This window comes from Pristis pectinata, chromosome 28, assembly GCF_009764475.1.
Source record: "Pristis pectinata isolate sPriPec2 chromosome 28, sPriPec2.1.pri, whole genome shotgun sequence".
Classification (NCBI taxonomy): domain Eukaryota; kingdom Metazoa; phylum Chordata; class Chondrichthyes; order Rhinopristiformes; family Pristidae; genus Pristis; species Pristis pectinata.
The window spans coordinates 7336149-7359683 of NC_067432.1; the positions used below are offsets into that span (position 1 = coordinate 7336149).

General features: G+C 43.0%; 1 protein-coding gene across 1 annotated transcript in view; it reads left to right on the top strand.

Annotated features, from left to right (window-relative positions):
- The window catches only part of LOC127584036 (kelch-like protein 25), a 35406-nt gene extending 16607 nt beyond the window's left edge, over window positions 1-18799 (top strand). The window contains exons 2-4 of the mRNA XM_052040561.1: window positions 944-2809; window positions 8433-8479; window positions 18253-18799. Of these exons, the coding sequence (XP_051896521.1) occupies window positions 979-2793 (1815 nt within the window). The 5' untranslated portion in view covers window positions 944-978 and the 3' untranslated portion in view covers window positions 2794-2809; window positions 8433-8479; window positions 18253-18799. The remainder of the gene's footprint in view (window positions 1-943; window positions 2810-8432; window positions 8480-18252) is intronic.
- The last annotated feature ends 4736 nt before the right edge of the window (window positions 18800-23535 follow it).

Genomic DNA, 23535 nt, shown 5'->3' on the forward strand with positions numbered 1-23535 from the left:
AGCTTGGATAGTACAAAGGGGTTATTTGAATGAGGTGTTGTGATCTAACAGTAAGTTATGACCACTCTTTGTACAGCAATCATCTACCACGACCACATTTCACATTGTTCTTTCCACGTATAGCGTTGACTAAGAGTGTTACTCGCATTTACGATTTATTATGTTTCGAAACAAAACTTGATTTCTGTATTCTTTCACTGTTACTTACTGTGTCAATGAAAAGGTGATAAAACTTTTGATTCCTATCCTAGGGTCACACTGATTAAAGCTCACTGGACCAGTTTATCATAAAATCACAGAACAGTACATAGTACAGGCCCTTCGGCCCACAATGCTGTGCCGACCTTTAAACCTCACCTAAGACTACCTAACCCCTTCCTCCCCCCATATCCCTCTATTTTAAATTCCTCTATATGCTTATCTAGCAATCTCTTGAATTTGACCAATGTATCTGCCTCCACCACTGCCCCAGGCAGTGCATTCCATGCCCCAACGACTCTCTGGGTAAAAAAACCTTCCTCTGATATCTCCCTTGAACTTCTTCTGCCCCCTCCCCCCCCATTACTCATATTGAGCATTGGTGCCCTGGGAAAGAGGCACTGGCTGTCCATCTATTCCTCTTAATATTTTGTACAGTTCGATCATGTCTCCTCTCATCCTCCTCTCCAAAGCGTAAAGCCCTAGCTCCCTTAGTCTCTCTTCATACTGCATACTCTCCAAACCAGTCAGCATCCTGGTAAATCTGGGACATCCTTGTAAATCTGGTAACTATTCCATGTATAGATGGAGTGATACTGACCAGTTAAGTTGATAAGGGAAACAAATTCTAAGTGGGTTTTGCATTCTGGGCTCTTTCCCAGATGTGGTGCGCTTTAGTCTTAGAAAATTGCTTCGGATGTCCTGGACTCTGAATCTGAAAGCCGTGCCTTTTTTTGTTTTGCAGCGGGATCCTGAGCGCCCAATGCGTGAGGTCCGACCATGTCGGTGAGCGAGCATGAGAACCGCAAGTCCCGCAGCCAGGGCCCGGCCAACACGTCGCTGTTCCACAAAGCCTCGCACCCGGACAGCGTCCTCGCCCAGCTGGACAGCCTGCGCCGGCGGCGCCTCTTCACCGACGTGACCCTGCGGGCGGGCAGCCGCTCCTTCCTCTGCCACCGGGCCGTGCTGGCCGCCTGCAGCCGCTACTTCGAGGCCATGTTCAGCAGCGGGCTGCGGGAGAGCCGGGCGGGCGAGGTGGACCTGGGCGACGCCGTGCACCCCGAGGTGCTGGAGCTGCTGCTCGACTACGCCTACACGTCGCGGCTGGCCGTCAGCCGGGACAACGCCGAGTCGCTGCTGCAGGCCGGCGACATGCTGCAGTTCCACGACGTGCGGGAGGCCGCCGCCGAGTTCCTGGAGGGGAGCCTGGGCGCCGCCAACTGCCTGCGGCTGCTGCTGCTGGCCGACGCCCACCAGTGCCGGCGCCTCCACCGCCAGGCCTGGCGCATGTGCCTGGCCCACTTCGAGGAGGCGGCCGAGGCGGGCGACGACGACGACGACTTCTGCCGCCTGCCCGAGGCCCAGCTGGCCGAGCTGCTGGCCTCCGACGAGCTGGAGGTGGACGACGAGCGGGTGGTGCACCGGGCCCTCATGAGGTGGGTTCGACACGACGCCGACGCCCGCCGCCCGGCCCTGCCCCGCCTGCTGCGTCACGTCCGCCTGGGGCTGCTGCCTTCCGGTTACCTGGAGCGGGCGGTGGCACGTGACCGGCTGGTGGCGGCCGACGCGCCGAGCATGCGCCTGGTCGACCAAGCCCGGCGCTGCCAGCGGCGGCGGCTGCTGCCGTTGCCTAGCGACCAGCAGGCGGCGGCGGCCGCCAACGACGACCCCTGCGCCCGCCCTCGCCGGGCCGGACACACGCTGTTGATCCTAGGCGGCCGCACCTTCATGTGCGACAAGATCTACCAGCTGGACCAGCGAGCCCGCCGCATCGTGCCCAGAGCCGAGCTGCCCAGCCCGCGCAAAGAGTTCAGCGCCTGCGCGGTGGGGGCCAAGGTCTACGTCAGCGGGGGGCGGGGCTCCGAGAACGGAGTCTCGCGAGACGTCTGGGTCTACGACACGGCGGCCGGCGAGTGGAGCAAGGCGGCGCCCATGTTGGTGGCGCGCTTCGGCCACGGCTCGGCCGAGCTGCTGGGCTCGCTGTACGCGGTGGGCGGTCACACGGCGGTGGCGGGCGTCTTCCCGGCCTCTCCGTCCGTGTCGCTCAAGCAGGTGGAGCGCTACGAGCCGGCCGCCAACGCCTGGGCCATGGCGGCGCCGCTGCGCGATGGCGTCAGCAACGCGGCGGTGGTGAGCGCGCGGCTGCGTCTTTACGTCATCGGGGGGGCGGGGCCGAGGCGGGAGGGCGCGCCCACCGTGCAGCGCTACGACCCGGCCGACGACCGGTGGGCGGTGGCGGCCGCCTGCCCGCAGCCCTGGCGCTACACGGCCGCCGCCGTGCTCGGCAGCCAGATCTTCATCATGGGCGGCGACACCGAGTTCACGGCCGCCTCCGCCTACCGCTTCGACTGCGACAGCAACCAGTGGACGCGGGTGGGCGACATGACGGCCAAGCGCATGAGCTGCCACGCCGTGGCCTCGGGCAACAAGCTGTACGTGGTGGGCGGCTACTTCGGCACGCAGCGCTGCAAGAGCCTGGACTGCTACGACCCGGCGTCGGACACCTGGAGCAGCATCACCACCGTGCCCTACTCGCTGATCCCCACCGCCTTCGTCAGCACCTGGAAGCACCGCGACCTGCTGGACACGGATTAGGAGGAGAGGGCGGGAGGTGAGGTCCCCCTGCTATTGGTTTATTATTGTCACTTGTACCGAGGTACGGTGAAAAACGTTGTTACGTACCAGCAGCAGTAGAGCCACACCGAGTCATGTATAGGTGCTAGAAACTATTTTATTAATAACTACTTGTAATAGAAAAGTAAAAACGTTAGATATTAAACATTAACCCCAAAACTAAACCTGAAGTGTGTGTGTGGCAAGTGCCCAAACTCCAAGTCTAGGGATGGTTCTCAAAGTTCAGCAAGTCATCAGGTGAAATCTGAGCAAAGGCTTTTGCAAAACCGCCGTTGACTGAAGAGAAAATAGAGAGAAATTACGAAATCCACGGGTTCCATGATGGAACCCATACGACACCTCGATCTCCGATGATCTCCATTGCTTTGTTCCGAGGTATCTGCCACCCCGAAAGCATTTGATACGTGGCCGCCCACAGAAATACCTGTTTCCCACTACAGGTTAACAACAAAGTGGACTCCACTTGATTGCTCCAAAAATCCATACGTGGATTGTAGTGACAGACACAACTATTGTTCTTCATCCATCGATACAGAGACCAGCAGTCAGTGTCACACTCTCACACTCTCTCTCTCTCCTTCCCTCCGACTCTCACTGAGCAAAACCGCCAGCATGTTGTATAGTCTTGCTGTCTTGATGACACCACACACACTACTACTCTACTGTCCAAGTGCCTTAAAGGGACATTCACCAAATAGCAACCTGACTCGTAACAACTTGTCTTGCATACTGATTGTACAGATCAATTCATTATACAATGCAGTTACATTGAGTTAGTACAGAGTGCATTGATGTAGTACAGGTAAAAACAATAACAGTAAAGTGTCACAGCTACAGAGAAAGTGCAGTGCAATAAGGTGCAAGGTCACGACAAGGTAAATTGAGTCCATCTCATCGTATATGGGAACCGTTCAATAGTCTTATCACAATGGGGTAGAAGCCGTCCTTGAGCCTGGTGGAACATGCCCTCAGGCTCCTGTATCTTCTACCCGATGGAAGAGGAGAGAAGAGAGAATGTCCTGGGTGGGTGGGGTCTTTGATAGGAGCCACGAGAAACTGCAGATGCTGGGGTCTGGAGCAGCGAGTAATGTGCTGGAGGATCTCAGCGGATCGAGCAGCATCTGTGGGAGGGAAAGGAACGTCTTGGGTCCAAAACCTTGCTTCAGGACTGATAGTGGAGTGGCCAGTATCAGAAAGACGTGGCTGCAGTAGCAAATCTTGATAATGTGGTCCAAGAGCAGTAGAAACCAGAGAGGGGGAGCAGTTGAGAGAGGATCTCATAGGACTCCTGTCGAAGAGAGGATGAAAACTTCACAGTTTGCATGCCTTGAAGAGACTTTGCAGTGGAGTAGTAAAATGGAGAGATAAGAGACTGCACGTGCTGGAATCTTGGGCAACAGAGAACCTGCTGGCATTTCTGACTCTGAAGAAGTTTTACTTCTCTCGATGAGAGTTCTGAGACCCTCGCTCACTGCTCCGCCTCCGGTTTCTTCTGTTCTTCGACCACGTTCCTACCAAGATTTGCTACTACAGCTACATATCATTCCTTTTTATACTGGCTGTCTTCCCTCTCCACTTTTAGTCCCGATGCAGCGCATTGATCCAAAACGTCGACAATTCCTTTCTGCCCACAGATGCTGCTCGACCCGTGAAGTCCCTTCAGCAGATTTTGTTGTGTAAAGGAATAGGTGGAGTGGGGCAGCCAATGAGTAGCTGCAGGTGGGGACACTTTTGACACCTAGTGGGTGACCACGAGGACCGAACTGTGACTTGCAATTGGAGACAATTTTATCAAAAAGGAGGGGGCAGTGTGTCCATTTGTTAACCCCTCTTTACCCACCACCCCCCTCCCACCCCAATCAAATCAGACCATCTTGCATAAGGCCTGATGCAGGGTCTTGAGCCAAACTGTCAACATTTCTTTTGCCCCAATAAAATGCTGCTCGACCCACTGTGTTGCTCCCAGTAGTTTGCTCCAGATTCCAGCATCTGCAGTCTCTTGTGTCTCCATCTAGTATGAAGTCTAGCTCTTTTGGTTACAGTTCAAGTACTTTTAAAATGTGAGGTTTTTGCCTCTACTGCTCTTATTAGATGAAAACTGTTTCCTTGTCTTCCTTCAAATTCTCATACCAATTAGTGCCCCCTTGATTCTGGCCTTCATGCTAAGGGCAATGGATCCATTTCTTTTTTAGTAGTCTGCCACCTCATAATCTTATAAATCACCCCTATCTTTCAGTAAATGAAAATTTTAAAAAAAGCATATGAGGGTGCTGCAATTTTATGATGAAAAATTGGGGATAACAACAGAAAATACTGGGAACACTCAGCAGGTCAAATGCCATCTATGGAGAGAGAAACAGAGTTAATGTCTCAGGTCTAAGATCCTTCCTCAGAATGAGAAAGAAGGGAAACCATTTACTTTCAGTTGCCTGGAAGGATGGGGAAGGGTGAGTAGAACAAAGGAAATATCTCTGGCCACTTGAATTCTCCATCCCACTGCCCTTCTGATCTACCTGTCTCTGGCCTTGTGCACCGTTACAACGACGCCCGATGCATGCTTGATGAACAACATTTCATCTTCGGGGCATGTGAGCTTTAGGTGACAAGCTTTTTCTGCCTGTATCAGAAGGGCCCATTTTTTCCAGACATCCATCTTTGATTTTGGTGGCTCAGTTTTTCTCTCTCCATTAGTATAGTTTGGCCGGCTGGACATTTCCCAGAGCCCTACTTTTAGCAACACATAACAGAAACAAGAATAATCTGCTTCTAATTGACACACTAATCCAGTTGATTTGCAGTTGGAATCTGATTCTATCCTGCAGGAATGATCCCTTTTTGTTCTATCATCCCTCCATGTCTTCAACTGTTCTTATTGCATCTCCCTCACTTCCTCACAGTTCTCTGGACTGAATTCATTTTGTCACTTTTCTGGACAGTGATGATAGGGTTGTGACCTTGGCTTAGACAATTTTTTTTTAATCTACACAACACGTTAATCTTCTGAGGTGTCTCACGGGAATGTTATTTTAAAGGAAAACTTTGATGCCAAGCCACTTGAAATATTGTCACAGGATCATTACAAAAGGAATCAACTTGGTCCATCAAGTTGATGACTGCCTCCTAGTGGGAGTGGGGAGGAGGGTACATAGCCACTCCTATGCCTTACTTTGCTGATACTGATCAAGAATACCACCTTGCCTGAAACTTCCTTCCCTATCAGAGAGCCACCAAACCCCAATATGGCTGGACCTAAACCCTATTTTTACTTTGGGGTCAGAATTATAGAATTGTTGTAGCATTAGAAGAAATGATTTGGCTTATTATTCCACAGAGTACCAGTTTGGGCTCAATCTGTTCAATCACACCCTGCTGTCCTTTCCCAACAGTCTTGCAAATTATTTTCCTTTTGAGTGCCTATTTGAAAGCCCGAATTGAATGGCTTTCCATCTTGCTTGCAGACAGCAAGTTCCAGGTCATAATCACATGGCATTAAAACAAATCCTTGTTTCAATCCTCTGCTCTTCATTTGCAGTTTGTGTTTTCTTGTTGGTAAAGGAAATAGATTTTCAACTGAAGGTGCGGTCATCGAAGGTGGAGAGACAGAATTCAGACATAGTCACACGGCCTGAGTTAGACGAAGCAGGAATGCCAACAAAGAGCATTCATGTCTGTGGAAGGATGTCCATAGTTGTTCCTGATACTGTGATGAGAAATTATTCGGGGGTCAGAACTCTAATTGGCTCACGCAATAAGAGGGACCAGTTAAATGAAATGCTGGAGATTCATCAAACTGCACTCTGAGGAAAAAAGCACTGAAGCTTTTCTATGCTTAGTTTAGGAAACTTGAATTGTAAGCCAATGGTTTGGTTAACTGGTGGCCATGTTTTGTTTCCTTGTAGGCAATTCTTTCTATTGTTTTCTCACTCATGTTTCACTGGTAGTTTTTCTCAGCTCTTTCATTTGCTAAGAAGGCCACATTTTCATCATTGTGAATAAAGTAATTACACCTGAATTCCCTATTCCTAATATTCTTTAGTGACTACTTTGTATTTTAAATATCCTACAGGAAAGATCTTTTTTATCTATTCAACATGCACAAAATGCTGGAGGAACTCAGCAGGTCAGGCAGCATCTATGAAGGGAAATAAATAGTTGACGTTACGGGTTGAGACCCTTCATCAGGACTTCTTTATCTATTGAATCTAATCACTTAATTCTACAAACTTCTTTCAGGCTCCCCCTATTCTTATAGAACAAATAATCCCAGTTTATTAGGACTATTCTGACAACTGTATCCTTGCATTTGCAAATGTTTTTTTGCTTTTTTTCCTTTGTATATAACCTTTTTGGAAATATAGAGGTAGAATAATGCTTGATGTTAGTTTAACCAAGGTTTTGTATTTATACATTACTCATAGCTAATTTGTGTACTTTATTGTTGGAGCAGCCAGGTCTTGTAAGCCACAAGAAAAGGTTTATGTAACTGGTAATCATGGTTTATTTCCTCACAGATCATTCGTATCACTCACAAATTTCCCTTAAATTGGTTCCACAGTGTTCCTTTGCCATTAGTATTGCAGCACAGTGCTTGCATGATGTTTTATGTTAACATAGAGACTCAACCTCTAATGCTAAAGTCCATGAAAATCTTAACAATGAGAAACATCTTTAAAGGAAAGTAGAATGAAATTGTGGACTTGGCAGCCTGAGCTATAAGCAAAATTTGACAGGTCATTATTTGTGATTAACTAAACTTTGCAAAGCTGCATTCTTGAATATCCAGTGGACCATTTATTTATTGGGATGTCCTGAAAACCAGAAGCACAAAAGGCAATGTTAGCATCTCTAATGAAGCACATTCTTAAAATATTGGTAGTGTGTCCAAGGATAGGCTCTTTTTCCTGCAACGTAGTGAAGACCCTCATTCTCTGTTCTGCCACCTTTTGTTTGTGACTTGGCAAAGTCAAACCTAGGCAAGCAATATACTTTTAATCTGGGAGAGATGTACACTCTCTGGAGTGGACAAAAAATTTTTGACTTGTACAATGTTTGAATTTTGTTAACATGCTGACGTTGGGTACAAGGGTCTCCTTGTAACAGGCTGCTATTTCCACAATTCCATCCTAATTCTGTTCTCTTTGCATATCACATTCACTATTAAAGTTTCCATGAACATTAGATAGTAACTCAAGCTCTAATGCTATAAACCCCATTTCAGTATGTTAACAAAATCAATGCAAATTTGCTACATTTTTGTCCACTCTAGGACTGTATACCTTTCTTAAACTAAAAGTATATTTCTTGCATTTGTTTAATTTTGTCAAGTCACAAACTTGAATTATTGGCTAAAGTCTATGAAAACTTAACACTGGAGAAGCATACAGTAAGTTTTAAGTATTGGCATTATGTCTGAAGACAGGTTTATCCTTCTCTAATATGCAATGAAGAACTTCATACTCTGTCCTCTGATCCTTTGGAAGGTTGGTGGTCTTACCTTGTAAACTATTGTTGTTTTGGACTGTTGTGTTTCATGTCTGTAAAGTATTTTGTTTCTTTAATGTGCTATGTTCTCAGCCAAAGTCTGGCATTTCTTTTTACAGGTTCGACTAGACACCTCACAGCTGCTTTGAATGGGCCAAGCTATCATGTGAGTGTCCCAATCACTTATCAGAAAATGAGATATTTACTGTATAAAATCTGAATCGAGTAATGCGATTTGCTTGGCACATGACATGCCAACAAACTTGAGTCTCAGCAGATTTTTTTTCCCCTGCTTACCAAGGTTGACAGCTGCCTGCTTCTTTTGGTCTTCCTCCAGTTGATCATGAATATCCTTTCTCTTTCCTAGAGTTAAGGCACTGCCTGGTGTGGCGTCTAGCCATGGAGATCTGGAGCTGTAGGATTGATTCCCTAATTTGTGTTTAACTGGTTACTTTTAGCCAGGTCTGCATTAGGGCACTGTATTCGTCTTAGTAACTTTCATTGGTAAGGATTACCTAGAGTTGAAGATACTTGAGCTGGCTGGCTTTTGAATGAAACTTATAAAGCACGGGAGAAAAAGATGTGGCACTTTTATGTGGTGCTGTATACTTTCAGGATGTTTCAGTGCCTTCAGCCAGAGGAGCACTTTTGAAATTTGCTATTGCTTTGACAGGCAAAATATGGCAGCTGATTTATGCACAACAAGCTCCCTTGTGCAGCAATGTGATCTGTTTTTAGTAATGTGTGTTAAAGGATAAATTCTAATCAGAACACCTGGGATAACTACCTTGCCCTAATTTAAAATGGGATCTTTAATGCCAATCTAAAATAGCACTGGGGGCCGGTTTCACATTCCATCCTCCTTCAATAGTGCAGCACTCCCTCAGTATTAGCCCAGATTTTGTGCCCAGTTTCTGGAGTGGTAGTTGAACCTGATTGAGCTTAATGCTCTTCACAATGAAGAGGCAGATTGTATTGCTGTCTAGTATGTGAAACATGAAAATTTGTGACCTACTGGAAGACATCTGAAGCCCGTGGAAAGATTACCTAGTAGGGAATTGATAACTGGGGGGGGGGGGGGGTGCAAACTAGAGATGTCAAAATGTCAAGGAGGAATTATGCTCTGCAAGAGTTAATTAAAAGTACTTTAGAAATTAGGAAGTGGCAGTAGGTGATATAGCACAATTAATTTTTCAATCAACAGTACCCTTATGACTGGAAATCGTGTAAAAATCCCAAAATTCAAAGGCAGCCAAACTAGAATAGCCATTTTTAAAGAAACGTTTTATGCTTTAGATAGTTTGTTTTATTGAAAGGAACTATCTGTAAAATCCTGTCTATTTTCATTATAACAGTACGCTTAAATTTCAGATATTTTAATATTATGCACCATAGTGTTTTTCTGATTTTTTGTTTTTATTGTTTCATTTCCTCTTCGCTGCAAGATGCACCCTTCAGTGTCACCTCTAAAATTGTTCATTGTCCATGTGAGTCTGCACTATCATAATTGATGTTCGTTACTGACCATTCACAAACCTGTGTGTTTATGGAAAGGAATTACTAAATGGCTTTCATTGGACAATTTTTCAGCTCCCACTTTCAACTTCTGCCCAAGCTGGGGTCATTAAAACCCAATGGAGTGACCAAGTTGCACTGAAGAACTTCAGTGCAGTCTGGTGCTTGAATTTGGATGACATTGTCATTCACTTGCATTCTGTTGTAGTGGTGGATGAGTGTCTTGTAAAGATCTCTGTCTGTGGGTGCAGAGATAGATGATGAGGCCAACCTGGAATTGGCAGACTCTGCTGCAACTGGGATATGTTTCGCAGTGGAACTGATGTTAAGCTTTTCCACAACATCCATTTTTTCCATTCCCACCATTTGTTTTTGAGGTGTTGAAATCCTCACAACAGACTCTTGCTAGTTGGGAGCATTCCTAAATGATAGTCTCACAGTTTGGTGTTGATGTTGCACTACTTGATATTTGCTTTGATGAAATCCTAGCAGTGCTTTTTCTGTCCTCTTGAGTATGCTATGATTGATCTTACAGAAAGAGGATTGCTGTGGGAATCTGTAATTTGGCTTCAGAACAATATGGCTAGCCCAGTGAAATTTGACTGGTGTTTTTTTGCTGTGATGTTTTGTTTGCTTGGAAACTGAGACTGATTCATCTGTCTTCACTGCATGCAAGATCTTCCATGGATAGCAGGGAGGAAGCTTCTTTAGTATCTTGTTGTCAATGTCACCTTCCTGCCCGACAGAGCAGCAAGGGGATTGCAACAATAGACTATGAGAGCTTGGTTTCAACTCTGGCACTATACCCCATTACATGTTGTACATTACTGTTGAGTCCATGGTGGAGTTTTAAACAATGAGCATTAATCAAGCATTTGAACAACGAGGACAAAGGATTCGAGAGAGGGAGAGAGAGAGAGAATTATATTGAAAGTCAGTCACTTTAGAAAACAACCTGCTGTGCTTAGGCTGCCAACAATATGTCGTCCCAGTTGAATTATACTGTTGCTTCTCCAATTGGACTCAAACATGACTTCCAGACATTAGAAGGCTTTCAGATCTCCATTGAGCTGTTTCCTTCTCAATTCTCCTGTGAAGTTGTCCCCACCAGAGAAGAGATGATTATGTGTATTGTGATGTGGGAATAATGCAAGCCTGACAGGCATTGTCAGACAGGTCACATTAAATTGTACAGCTCCACATAGCTACGCTTGCTCAGTCTCATAATAAAGTTCTCTGTGTGGCATTGAAATTTGAATTGGGGGCAGGGCAGTTGGAGGTTTATTAACTCATCTCACACTCTGGTGGCTCATTTGGTATATGTTTCCCTTTGTGGAGATCAGCTAACATTTTTGGATTGTGCTCTGTACTGAGTCAGCTAATCTCAAATATACTGATAAAACTATTCTTCCTTGGTTAGGGAGGGCTTGAAATTAGTCACGGTTCCCAATCACTGTCTTCTCCCTACTGCGCAGTTGTTGTTAGAGGACGATGCTGGATTTGTTAGTAATAATTGTGGAATAGCCAGCTATTGCTGAGTAGTGGTCACAACTAAAATATCAAAGGAATTCTAGTGTCCATGGAATCTCTCTTTAGGGAAGCAATTCATTCTGGTTATAAGAAGCAGTCCAGAAGGGAATTAATTATGATTTTTTGGCATCGAGTATACACAGAAAACTGCTTGACTCCAGTATGAGGCTGTGTTTGCATTAATTAACAAAAAATCAAGAGGGAGTTAGCTTTAAATAACCATTATGTTAGAAGCTGACTGCATCAGATAAACTAGAAGGACCCTTACTATCTCTAAGTTATTTTGTATTTTCTTTACTTCAAAGACAAAACTTGAGTATAAATTTTAACTAGCTGCTATAGGAAATAAGGAAAGGCTAATTAATCGAGCCTCCAATGTTTCAGAAGAATAAAAAATGTTAAAAACGTTTCATAACCCAGAGACCTTCCAAAGTCTCTTTCATTGAATTAGTTTGCAACTGACTTTCTATGCAGGCAAATTTTGCAGCTGACGTTGGTAGGAATGTGATTACATAAATAAGAATGACTAATCTGCTTGTGGCTTTAGTTAAGGAAATGTCTACTATAGCTCAGTAGACTGTGTGATCTTTCATGGCAAGTTACAATTTATCTAACAGCTTTGTATAAAATACCAAAAAAAGCAGTTAGCATAACGCAGTTACAGCGCCAGCAACCTGGGTTCAATTCTGGATGCTGTCTGTAAGGATTTTGTACGTTCTCCCAGTGTCTGCTTGGGTTTCCTCCCATATTCCAAAGATGTACAGGTTAGGAGTTGTGGGAATGCTATGTTGGTGCCAGAAGAGTGGCAACACTTGCGGGCTGCCCCCAGCACATCCTCAGTAACACAAAAAGACACATTTCACTATGTGCTTCGATGTACATGTGACTAATGAAAAAAATATTTTATGAAAGGAGGAAGGAAAACAAAAACATGGTATACAGTAGATAGAGGAGGAGTTTCTGGAATTAATACCAGAGGGAAGGACCAAGCCAACTGAGGCTCTGAACTTGTAGTAAGATGAAGAGGCACAAGATCTCATGGTCTGCAGGCCATTATCTTTGCAACAAGTAGAAGGAGCCTCATTTTTGTACGCTGCCTGATAGATGACTTCCCTACCCCCTCCATCCCCACAATATAGCACCAGACTGTCAGATGTTGGGTATGCTACTTTTTATTCCTATCGCCTTCAAAGTTATGACAGTTGCCATGCTACGCTAATATGTAAACCACTTTATCACCTGGTTCCACAAAACTTCCGTTGAGCTAATCTTGCACGATCCTTGCACTGCGATGCTGCTGTGTTTGTGTTGTTAAGCCAGAAAAGTTTACTGTGGTTCTGTTAACAATGCCATTCAAGTAACCTTCCGTTTGCTCAAAAGGCTCCTTTGTTTCTTCTTGTCATCAGTGACTTGCTTTCCAAAGAGAACCGGAAAGGCCAGCAATTGAATCCTAAGCAAGGTGAAAGTTAATATCCTTGAGAGGTGCAATTAGAACACCTGAGTACCTTTTAAAGAATGACTTGCCTAGACTGGAAGGGAGGAGCATTGGCATTTTCTCAATTCAGTAACGGAAAGTACGTATCCGTCTTAAACCTATGTAAACAAGAGAAACTTCTCACTTTTTTCTATATTGCTTGTAATTTTTATACTGATCCTCTCCAGATAACATTTTTATTTATTAGCTACATAAAATTTCTCTCTGAAATTACTGATTTGAACTGTTACAAGGATCAAGGGACTGCAAATAACCAACAAGTAGCAAACTTGTTAGTGGTTCTCCTGTGTCCCAGGCGATATTCCCTAACAGCATTAAGTTGTTATCTCCTTGCTGTATTGGGTTCAATTGTGTGCAAGAAGTTGCTACATTAATCTACATGATGCCTGTAATGAAGTAATTCATTTTGTGTGAACTGCTTTGTGCTTTCTTGTGTTGGAATTCCTCTTCATATTTAGTTAAAGAAGTTCTTCAGAATCTAAATAGAACCACACAAGGTTCCTCGCTAGTTCTTGTCTGAGTACGGTGTCTTCCTATAGGGAGAACACATGGATTCCAAATTGGGCAACTAGAGACTCTACTTGGGGAGGTTTCTTGGTTTGTTTTCAACTTGTAAGTTAGCTTCTGCAACCCAACCCATCTCTTGTGTTGCAGCTTGCACACAGCACCAAGCCTGAGAGGCCCTGGATGCTGAAGCGAAAAAATGCTTCTAAATCTCTGTCAAAACACTTCAGAGATGACTCTAGAAGCCTGATATCATTGAACTCCAAGGAATTTGCTCAAAAGAGCTGTTACCAAACTCGAAGGATGAAAGTTGTATTTTCTTAATGAGAAACATTTGAGCAGCAGTAGGCAAATCAGTTCTTGATTCTCTTCCTTGATTCCACTTTCCTGCCCTTTTTCCATATCTGAACATGCAAAAAATGTATTTAACTGATGTGACATGTGATGAAAATTGACCATTGTAACCCTGAATTGTAAAGCTTATTGAGATGTGTTGGAGGATAGAATATTCAAAGCTGTCTTTAGCACCTGGAATTTGAGGCAAGCAGCCTGTCAAATAAGTGGAAGCAATGGAAGGAGAAACTTTCTCCTCATCAAGTTGGCAATGGCTAATAAAGAACAGAAAACTAAAGTGAAGATGCTATTGTATTTAGTTTTGAGATAGAGCTTCAGCAAACAATCAGACCTACCAAAGAATGCTAGAAGAATTTATCAATGCAAGTCTTTGCATGGAGAGTTGCAGTAATCAATGAGAACATGGACTACTTCAAGTTTTTCCAGAAACACAAGGCAAACGTGAAGATGTTGACACATACTTGACTAAATTTGCAAATTCAGTGATGTGAGGGACTTGTTAGTCTGTGACAAGCGAGGATGTGAAATTTCAGATGCAGATTGAGGAAGCTTTTGAGAGAAACTGTCTTAGATTTGGCAGTGTGTGCCAAAGTCTTTTGTTCCTAAGCCATTCAAAGCTCAGTTGATGAGGTTAGTTGTAGACAAGAAAAGTTCATCCATGCAGTTTAAATTGAGGCACAGGGAAAGGACATAATTTAAACTCTTCTTATATTGTGGCAAATGGTATGCATGGCAGAGGAAGAAATACCCAGATTATGGGAATGAATGCCACAAGTCCAAAAAGAAGAATTTCGTTTCATTCCGAGGGCAGATAAAGAAAGACGAGAAGCAAGGAGAGGAGTTACTAGTAAAGGGAGAGAGAAGGCCAGTTCTCAATGTTGCACAAGTGACCACAGTTGCAGTGAGATGTCTCAGAGTGAATGACTGGTTCAAATTCACAGTATTGAACTCTGGCAGAGAGGAAATGGAATAAGTGAAGACAGTGGAAAAGGCCAAAAATCCAATGCAGTTTTTTTTGCTGTTACTGGCATAGTAAGATGAGAGGAACAGTTTTGGCTAGGCAGGAGTGAAACATTTACCCTAAAATGTCTGCAAGGAAATTTAGAGAAATTACAATGGACTAATGATGTACAGCCCAACTGCAGTACCACTGGATGTATGAGAGTTGAAAATGAAAAATCCCATGAAAGAAAGGGTAGAAAGCAGAGCCTGAAGAGGTGAGTGCCAATCTTGGTTGCTTTGCAGCCCAGCTAATGGAATGGATTACAGTAAGGACATGGAATGCCTTTCCTAGAGGAGATTGTGAATCACTATACTGGTCAGGAATGAAAGCAGAAGTGAAAGACTTCTGATGAAAAATGCCGTGCCTTCTTCATGATTGCATCAATGTGTTGGGCTTAAGATAGATCCTCTGAGATGTTGACACCCAGGAATTTGAATCTGCTTACCCTTTCCACCACTGACCCCCTCAGTGAAGAATGGTGCGTGTTCTCCCGACTTTTCCCTTTCTGAAGTCCGCAATCAATCCCTTGGTCTTGCTGACGTTGAGTGCGAGGTTGTTGTTGTGACACCACTCAACCAGCCAATCTCCTTCACTCCTGTACACCTCTTCATAGTCTTCTGAGAGTCTGCCAACAACAGTGGTTCATTGGCTAATTTATAGATGGCATTTGAGCTGTGACTAGCCACACAGTCATGAGTGTAGAGAGAGTAGAACAGTGGGCTAAGCACGCATTCTTGAGGTACGCCTGTGTTGATTGTCAGGAAGAGATTTTACTACCGACCCACACTGACTGTGGTCTCCTGATAAGGAAGTCGAGTATCCAGTTGCAGAGGGAGGTGCAGAGGCCCAGGTTTTGAAGCTTGTTGATTAGTACTGAGGGGATGATGGTGTTGAATGGCGAGTTGTAATGGATAAACAGCATCCTGTTCAGGAATAAATGTATGACTCACCACGAACCCACAGATTAGGGGGCACACTACAATATCTAAAGTAGGAACCACTGCTGAAACCTAATCATATAATACAATGTTCAAAATGCATAAAGCTTATGTAAGATTATCATGCAGTCTTCTGATCACTATTACCAAAAAGATTTAGAAATCCTGAAGGAAGTAATGAACTGAGAGGGTACAATTATCAGGAAAGACTTGACAAGCTTGCAATTCTGTGATTTTGATGGTTCTTTCACCTTGAATGCTGACTACTTTTCCCTTTTTTTCTTCCTGAATTATCTTCAAAGTGAGAATGGACAAACTTCCCCAAAATACTCAGATTTACATCCCATTTCCCAGACAAATATAATTACCACTTTTGATATCTTGGTCTCATAGGGAAATCAGACCAATTATATGGGCGCTTAACACTTCAAACTTTGGTTTTCTCTCTGGTTTCTTTCATTTGTACTTTCTGGCAGTCAGTTAATGTTGGCAGGCATTGGAGCTAAGCCTGAACCTATCATGTACACCCCAGAGGGAGAGGTTATTGGATATCAAACAAAAGAAGGAAAATGGGACAACGGAGCTGCTGTGTCCTTTGGCAAGTTTTTTTAATGAACTCCTATATGGCATAAGTAGGTAGTCTATGTATGTGGGGACATAGAAAGGCATTGATAAAATTTTGGAATATCTCACGCAAATTATGTTTTTAAACTATCAGCTGGTTTCAACACTATTCTCCCAATTGAGCTTGGCTATGTGAGGAATAGTCTGGGTTAACTTGCCCTGTCACTTTAATTCTCTGTCTCACTTTCACCCTTGCCTTTTTGTAGTATCTTCTGTTTCAGTGAGCAGTGTAAGTTTGATTAATGGGACCTCATCTTGTGACTATGCACATTAGTCTTCTGAATTTTCACTTCAGTGATTTCAGATAGCAAGGATTTCCTGCATTTCCACCGTTCCCTCAGATAATGATTCTGCACTTTTAGCTTCTCAGGGCTGTTAGCCTGCACAGTCACCACTTTTGTCATCTTGCATCTCCTGCATTTCACTTTAGCACACAACTTTTCCTGGTTTTAAATTACTGCAACATAAAAAGCTATTTTACTATTGTTTCTATGTTGTAACCATACAATAAATTTATTTTAAACACTGATTTATTTTTTCCCCATTCCTAGTGGGTGCAATCCCTGCCTGATGCAGTGATCAGCTATTTGGGTCATGCAGGTTCAAGCTTCATTCAGCATGTGCCAATCTAACTGGTCGTGCAGTTCCAGTTAGCCTTGAGCTAAAGAAAAGAGAAAGTGCCGACAATTCACAAGAACACAAGATAGTAGTCACCACCAGTCTCCTCAAGTCTGTCCCATCATGGTGATCAATTGGTGACTCTTCTGTACTGGTTCTCCATCACCCTCAGTGTCTTGATCTTTCAAATATTTATTTACCTCTACCTTAAATATATCTAATGATCTGGTCTCCACAACCCTTGGGGGGTGGGGGGCAGAGAATTCCAGAGATTCACCACGCTCGGAAGAAATTTCTATGCACCTCAGTTTTATGTGACTTGCCCCATATTTTGCAGCTATGTCCCCTTGTGACTCTCCCATTCGTGTAAACATGTAACCTATCAAACCTCTTTAGGATTTTATCTGGTTGAATAAGGTCACTCTCATTCTCCTAAACTCTGAGGAATACAGACCCAAACTGTCTAGCCTATCTTGATAGGACAACCTTCTCATCCCAGGAAATAGTCTGGAGGCTGTCCATAGGAGATTCACCAATGCTGCTATGTCCTTTTTAGGTAAGGGGACTAAAGGTTCCATGTTCAAATGTACCAGAGGCCAAACATGTAACTACACCCACTATGTGGAATGATTTGACAATGATGGTGAAGCAGATAATTCAGAGAGGTTCTGGATACTCTTAATGAATTAAATGCCACTGAGATGAATGGAGAAACCATGGCATTGAGCAGATGTGTCCTTTGTGTAATTGGTCTGTTGTTTTAATGGGACCTGTATTTCACCTTTCTCCTACTAAATAGTAAAGTAAAAATGTGTGGTTAGTTCATTGTGTCCTAAAGCACTTTTTGTATGGTATTGTACTTGTCTGTGAAAATATCACTGACCTGTGCAATTCTTGAGGAATTATGTGAGATGGAGTAGTCTCAGTGTTCATTGTTTGTGGCACTTTAGACCACATTTTGTTCACTCCTCTCCCACAAACCCTGGCACTTTTTGTTTCTTATTTTAATCATAAATGGCAAATCTATTTAGACTTGATCTATATTAGAAACAGGATGTACAGTTACCATTGGCATCAATATGTGTGAAGCATCTTAGACAACCTGTTCCACTCCCCCATCTGATGCTAGGCTTCAGAATAAAGACATCTGTTCCAATTCACCCCCACCAATTCTCAGATGACATCTAACTAGCAATGGTTTTAAGATGTTTTGAACACATCGATGGGCACACTGAACACTTCTCACAATTCTGAACTTTTTTTTATAACAAACCTTATTGTTTCAGTCTTGTCACAAATCAAGTCGTAATATGTTAGTAATCACTCTTTGTAAAGTAGTCCTTCTGCTTTATCTGCAGGAATCTTCACATCAAGCTGTTGGCAGCTATCCTTCCGAAGATCTTGGACAAAGGCTTCCCTTGGCCCATGAGACCCACAGAGCCGAAGGCTGCCAAATCTGTGTCAGGCTGGCTAATTAGTATTGCTCTCATTGTAACTGGGAGTTTGACAGATATGACATTTTGAAGCGTATGGGAAAAGATGATGAAGAGGAGAGAGTTGGGTAAAGGATGACGTTTGGAGTGAAACCTTGGAACGCCACAGCACTGGCAAGTGGAGTTTGTGTAAGGTTGCTCTAAGATTTCAGTGAAACTAGTTACAGAGAAAGCAGCACAGTTTCTTCATGAAACGACTGTTCATTTGCACTGAGCCACTTTCAAAGGGGCTACTAAAATTTTAGAATTTTTTTTTAAATTAGGAAAAGGACAATAGATCTCCAACAGAGAGCATGGGAAGTTACTTTGAATATTTCAGGAAGTGTGCACAATTTTTATGAAATATTGTTAGTTAATATGTTGAAAATAGATTAACTGTTGAACTTTTAAATAAAAATGTTTTGGATTTCCATTTCTGTGGTTGCATTATTACCTTCTCTCCAAACTGAAAAGTTTAAATAATGTATTTAAACTGTGAAGCCTCTAAGTCAAATCTTGAAAAGAGAGGATGAGGATACACAGGGTTACTTTATGAAATAGACTAGGCTATCAGTACAAGGGCAGCTTAAGAGCATATTCACTCAGTCCAATTCCTAGAGCAGCATCTCACTAGAAAGGAGCCCTAGGTCTGGGAATCGGGCACTAAAGTTTTAGCCCTATGTCTGACTTGAAAGGTTTGATGCTCTGTTCCAAGACTTTGACATCAGTGAGGTTAAGTGAATTGCAATTGCATTGCACTAACTCAATGGGCCAAATGACCTCCATCCACAGTGCAACCTTTTATGATTCTGTGTATTTATAAACTATGATGGACAGGACAGGGTAGTCCGTCCCACTGAACTGTGAATTGTGCATCATCCTGAACGATCTCAAACCAATCCACAAGCCAGCGAACCCTGTATTACGGAAATTCAAACTTACAGAATTCACAAATCGCTACCCCAAAATTTGAGGTATGGAATAAAATTAGGTCTCTCAGAATTTGGGTGGGGGAAGAAAAGTAACACAAAACGAATTTATTTTTCAAGCCTTGTTTGGTAACACATGTTCAAGTGACACAGCTTCACATCACAGAAAATCACAATCTGGGCTGTTTTCCAGCAAGACGAACCCCCCCCCCCCCCCCCCCCCCCCCCCCCCCCCAGATAATGTGGAGGGGGTGTGTCACCTGTAATCCCTTGGGAGCAGCAAAAATACAAAGCCAGTTCTCTTTTTGGAGGAAGGTATGGGTTGGGTTAGGTTAGGGAAAGGAAATCTGGAAAGTCTGGGCTTTGGGAAAAATCTATGATACTACTCTGGCTATACTACATATTTGGCATTGAATTAGATTTTGGGTCTATAAAACTTGAAATGGTGACTTGCATTTATATGGCAGCTTTAATGTAGGAAGTGTAGTGGTGGACCATCCTGTTGCTTAGAGTTCACTTTGACTGGTGTGCTTACCTATCGAATAAACCCCAGGATATCTGACGAGCAAAACCAATGTTACAGGAAAGTGGAGAGTTGCACCTTATATAAAACTGCTGCTTTAGGGTATTTACTCAAGGATTTCTACCTCTGAAATGGAGGACTTCTACAGTCAATGGAAACTTGCATCGTGGGAAGAGACCATTTCACCTGTGCTGACCACTTAGAATTTGCCTCTCAGTTTTTTCTCCTTAGAAATGGAAATAAATCCTTTTCAGATGTATGTTCAACTGCCTTTCAAAAGTTCATATGAAATATGATTCCACCTTTTAAGGTAATGAGTGAGTTTCAGATCTTAACAACTCTCCAAAAATAATTTCCTAATTTTCCCCTCTGGTTGCTTTGTCAGTCAGAGCCACGATCCCTTGTGTTTGCTGCCTTTGTTAACTACACTATGTTTGCTTTTAAGTGCACCATCTGGATCTGTTAGTGATGGAGTAGAAACAGTAATACAGCAATTAATCTTGTGCCACAGGGAGAAATTTCAGGAACTTAAGGTGACATCTCCACCTGTTAATCTGTGGGCTCTGTTGTGGACAGGAACCCTAAAGTATAAAGCTTTCCTTTCCTGGCAGGTTGTCGACAGCTTGAGTGCCCAGGGTACAGATAATTACCCCCATTCCTACCCCACAGGTACCTGCCTTTATATTGACAAATGACCAATTTAAAACTTCCTCTGATGGGAAGAAGGTTCAGGAATGAAGGACATACTTACTCTTGAAAAATGCATACTTCTCAAAACAGTGGATTTCAAAACTATAACCAGCTTGTTGCAGATTTAAAATCTGGTAATGTTAATAGGAATAAACAATTATTTCTTGCAAATATCCCCTTTGGCACTGTCACAAATGCAGACTTTCTGAAATGGGACAAGGCCGTTAAGATTTACTCATCAGCAAAGTACTAAGCCCTCTGAAAAGATAAATATAAGAAGCCTAAGACCACTCAAAAAATTGACTGATGTGCTGGAGGACTCCTAACATCCTTGGGTTGTTCTGTTAAAGAACAACTTTCACCTGCATCATATTCACAAAACTAAGTACTGATACGAAAACTAACTCATCCTTCACCATCAAAATATCTCGCTACCTCTTGAATGATTTTAGGTTTTTGCCACTATGCAGCTCTGGGTAACTATTCCCAACACAGAGTCTGAATTCTGTTTAAGCCTCTGAGAAACTGTAGCAGAACAGCCTGTGTTATTTTGCCACTTGACATTGCTAACTTCTTACCAAGGATTCAATTACAGCCAAACAGTTTAACAATCAGGAATTCTGCTGGCTTCGAAGCAGCCTGTTTGTTAGAAAGAAAGACCAGCCAGTTTTTATTTTAAAATCACAGCTTGGTTACCTCACTTTCTTTCAAACTGAGAAATCACAGACATCTTTTCTGAGGACTAAGCTGTCTGATTTAATTAACGTCAAAGGAACAATTTTTAACAGAATAAATTGCTTCAGTAACACTGGAAAGTAGCAGGCCTTTTGTTATGGTGAACTGCAGCAGCTGGTGAAGCAGTGGCTAAGCTGCTGCCAATCATGAATACCAATGTGCAGTGTAGAGTGTATCTCGGGTCTCTCCTTCACTCCCCACAATGTCCTGGCCGAAGCTAAAAAATTGATGTCAGGCTCCCAAAACTTACATTCATTAAGGGCTGGTATGTACTGTGATCTTACCCTCTTTCCCATGAACAAGCAGCCAACCAATGCTCTCTTTCAAAGGTTCACACATAGCTACTGATTAAGGCTTTGAGGGGAACCAAGGCTTTAACTCAATAAGAATGCATACTCTTTGGATGAGCATGATAATTTCTTGGCAAAATCTTTCAAAGTAAAATGATCCTGAGACCTTTTGAGTCACAGTTTCTAATTGGCACGTGTGATCCTGGTATCAGATGGACAAATACCAACTGGTATCTAAGGACTGGCCTGCCAAGTGCCAACATTGAATGCACATCTGCAGTGTCAGGTGCATTTTGGCCTTTGGTGTTCAATAGTTTGTTACAAAGTCCCTAGACCTTAATTTTCATAAATTACTGGAGGTCCTAGAGATAGGGTTAGACATTTGAAAAAGCCTTTTGTTGCCAAAATGCATTTTCCAAAACAACTTCACTGGAACCCAAAAACACGTCAAATATCTCCTGACTGTTTATGCTGGACACTTCAATGATCTTGGACTTTAGGTAAGAAGATCCCAAAGAATCATTTTATCCACCGCTAATTTTTGATCTGCATCTAGCCAGAATGGTTTCCTCTGGTTACTGTGTAACCATTTCCTTAATGCAGGAAGCTACTACATCTGCTCAATAGTTAAGAACACTCATGGTTTCAATGAATTAAGGAGCAGAGTAAATGTTTCAGCTTAAATTATCCAATACATTGATTAGAAAAGCAAAATTACACACTATTTTCATCTCTCTACTAAGCTAAGCTGTGGAAAATGAATTTTATTTAGTTGGGAAGATGAAATCACCTCACCAAGAAAACAAATGTGAGAAAGATGCAACGCCCTACTTTTGGTCTTTGAAGCCAAGCTCCCATAAGCTGCCTAAACCCATGAATCTACATGTGTGTTCTCTACTAGATACAACTGGAAAGTGTGGACACAAATACTGTGAGTAAAGTACTGGAGTTAGTTGTGTTGCATCCATTGATTTAGACAGAAGCAGATGTAAGGAAATGGCTCTTGCCTGAAGTACTGGATCTATTCTCCAAGGGGATTAATGCTATTAAAAGAGGATTATAGGATAACATTGCCCCTCCTCTCACGATGGCTGACAATTCATATTTGAAAGCCACACTTGGTTCCAATGAGCAGACAGAACTCCATGTTGCAAGGCCATGCTCCATTGATATTCATTGACGTAATTGCTTCAAAGCTCATCCCAGATTTAATCTCAATGCTGCCAAATAGACATTGTCCAAATTCAGTTCCTTCTGTGTAATAGTCTGTTGATGTGAACCTGCAGCTGCCCACTGTGAGTGTGTGTCCATATATATCACATAAATGCACTTTGAGCAAAATGAAGGCAAGTCCAACTGTCAGGCAAAATTCTTATCATGTGTAATAAACCACATGGCAGGAGCCTCCCTTGCCCAAGACACTGAATAAAAGGATGAATTTATATGGATTATTCCATTCAATTTTTCAAAGTCATTTTCAAAGCGTAACACTGTGGTAACTTATATAAACAAAAGCACAAAGGTCCTACCAAAAGAAAGTTAATAGTTGGCCACTTTGTTTTGGTGATGTTGCATGAGCTTGGAATGTTAGTACATTGGAACATTCTGTGTCCCTTTATAGAAAGCACAAGGGAACATAAATGTGCAGATGGGCCACCAGAACAGGCCTGTCCAATGTCCCAGCTGAAAGACAGAACCTGCTCCTTCCTGCTGAAAATGTAGTTGTCAGACAGGCTTCAGTGGTAGGATCTCATCTCTGAGACTGAATTTTGACCAAGTTGTTCACCCAAAAACTTGAGCAAACTTGAGCAGACTATATAATAGAAGTGCTGCCTTGTGGGGGGTGCTGTCCTTGTTAAACTCTCTGAAGAAACGTGGTTAAGTTCTAACAGGGTCTTGGCTAATACATAATCATCCATCAGCATCATTAAACCAGATTACACACATTATTATTTTTGGGAGCTTGCTTTGTACAGATTGGCAGTTCAGTGATCTCACTGTG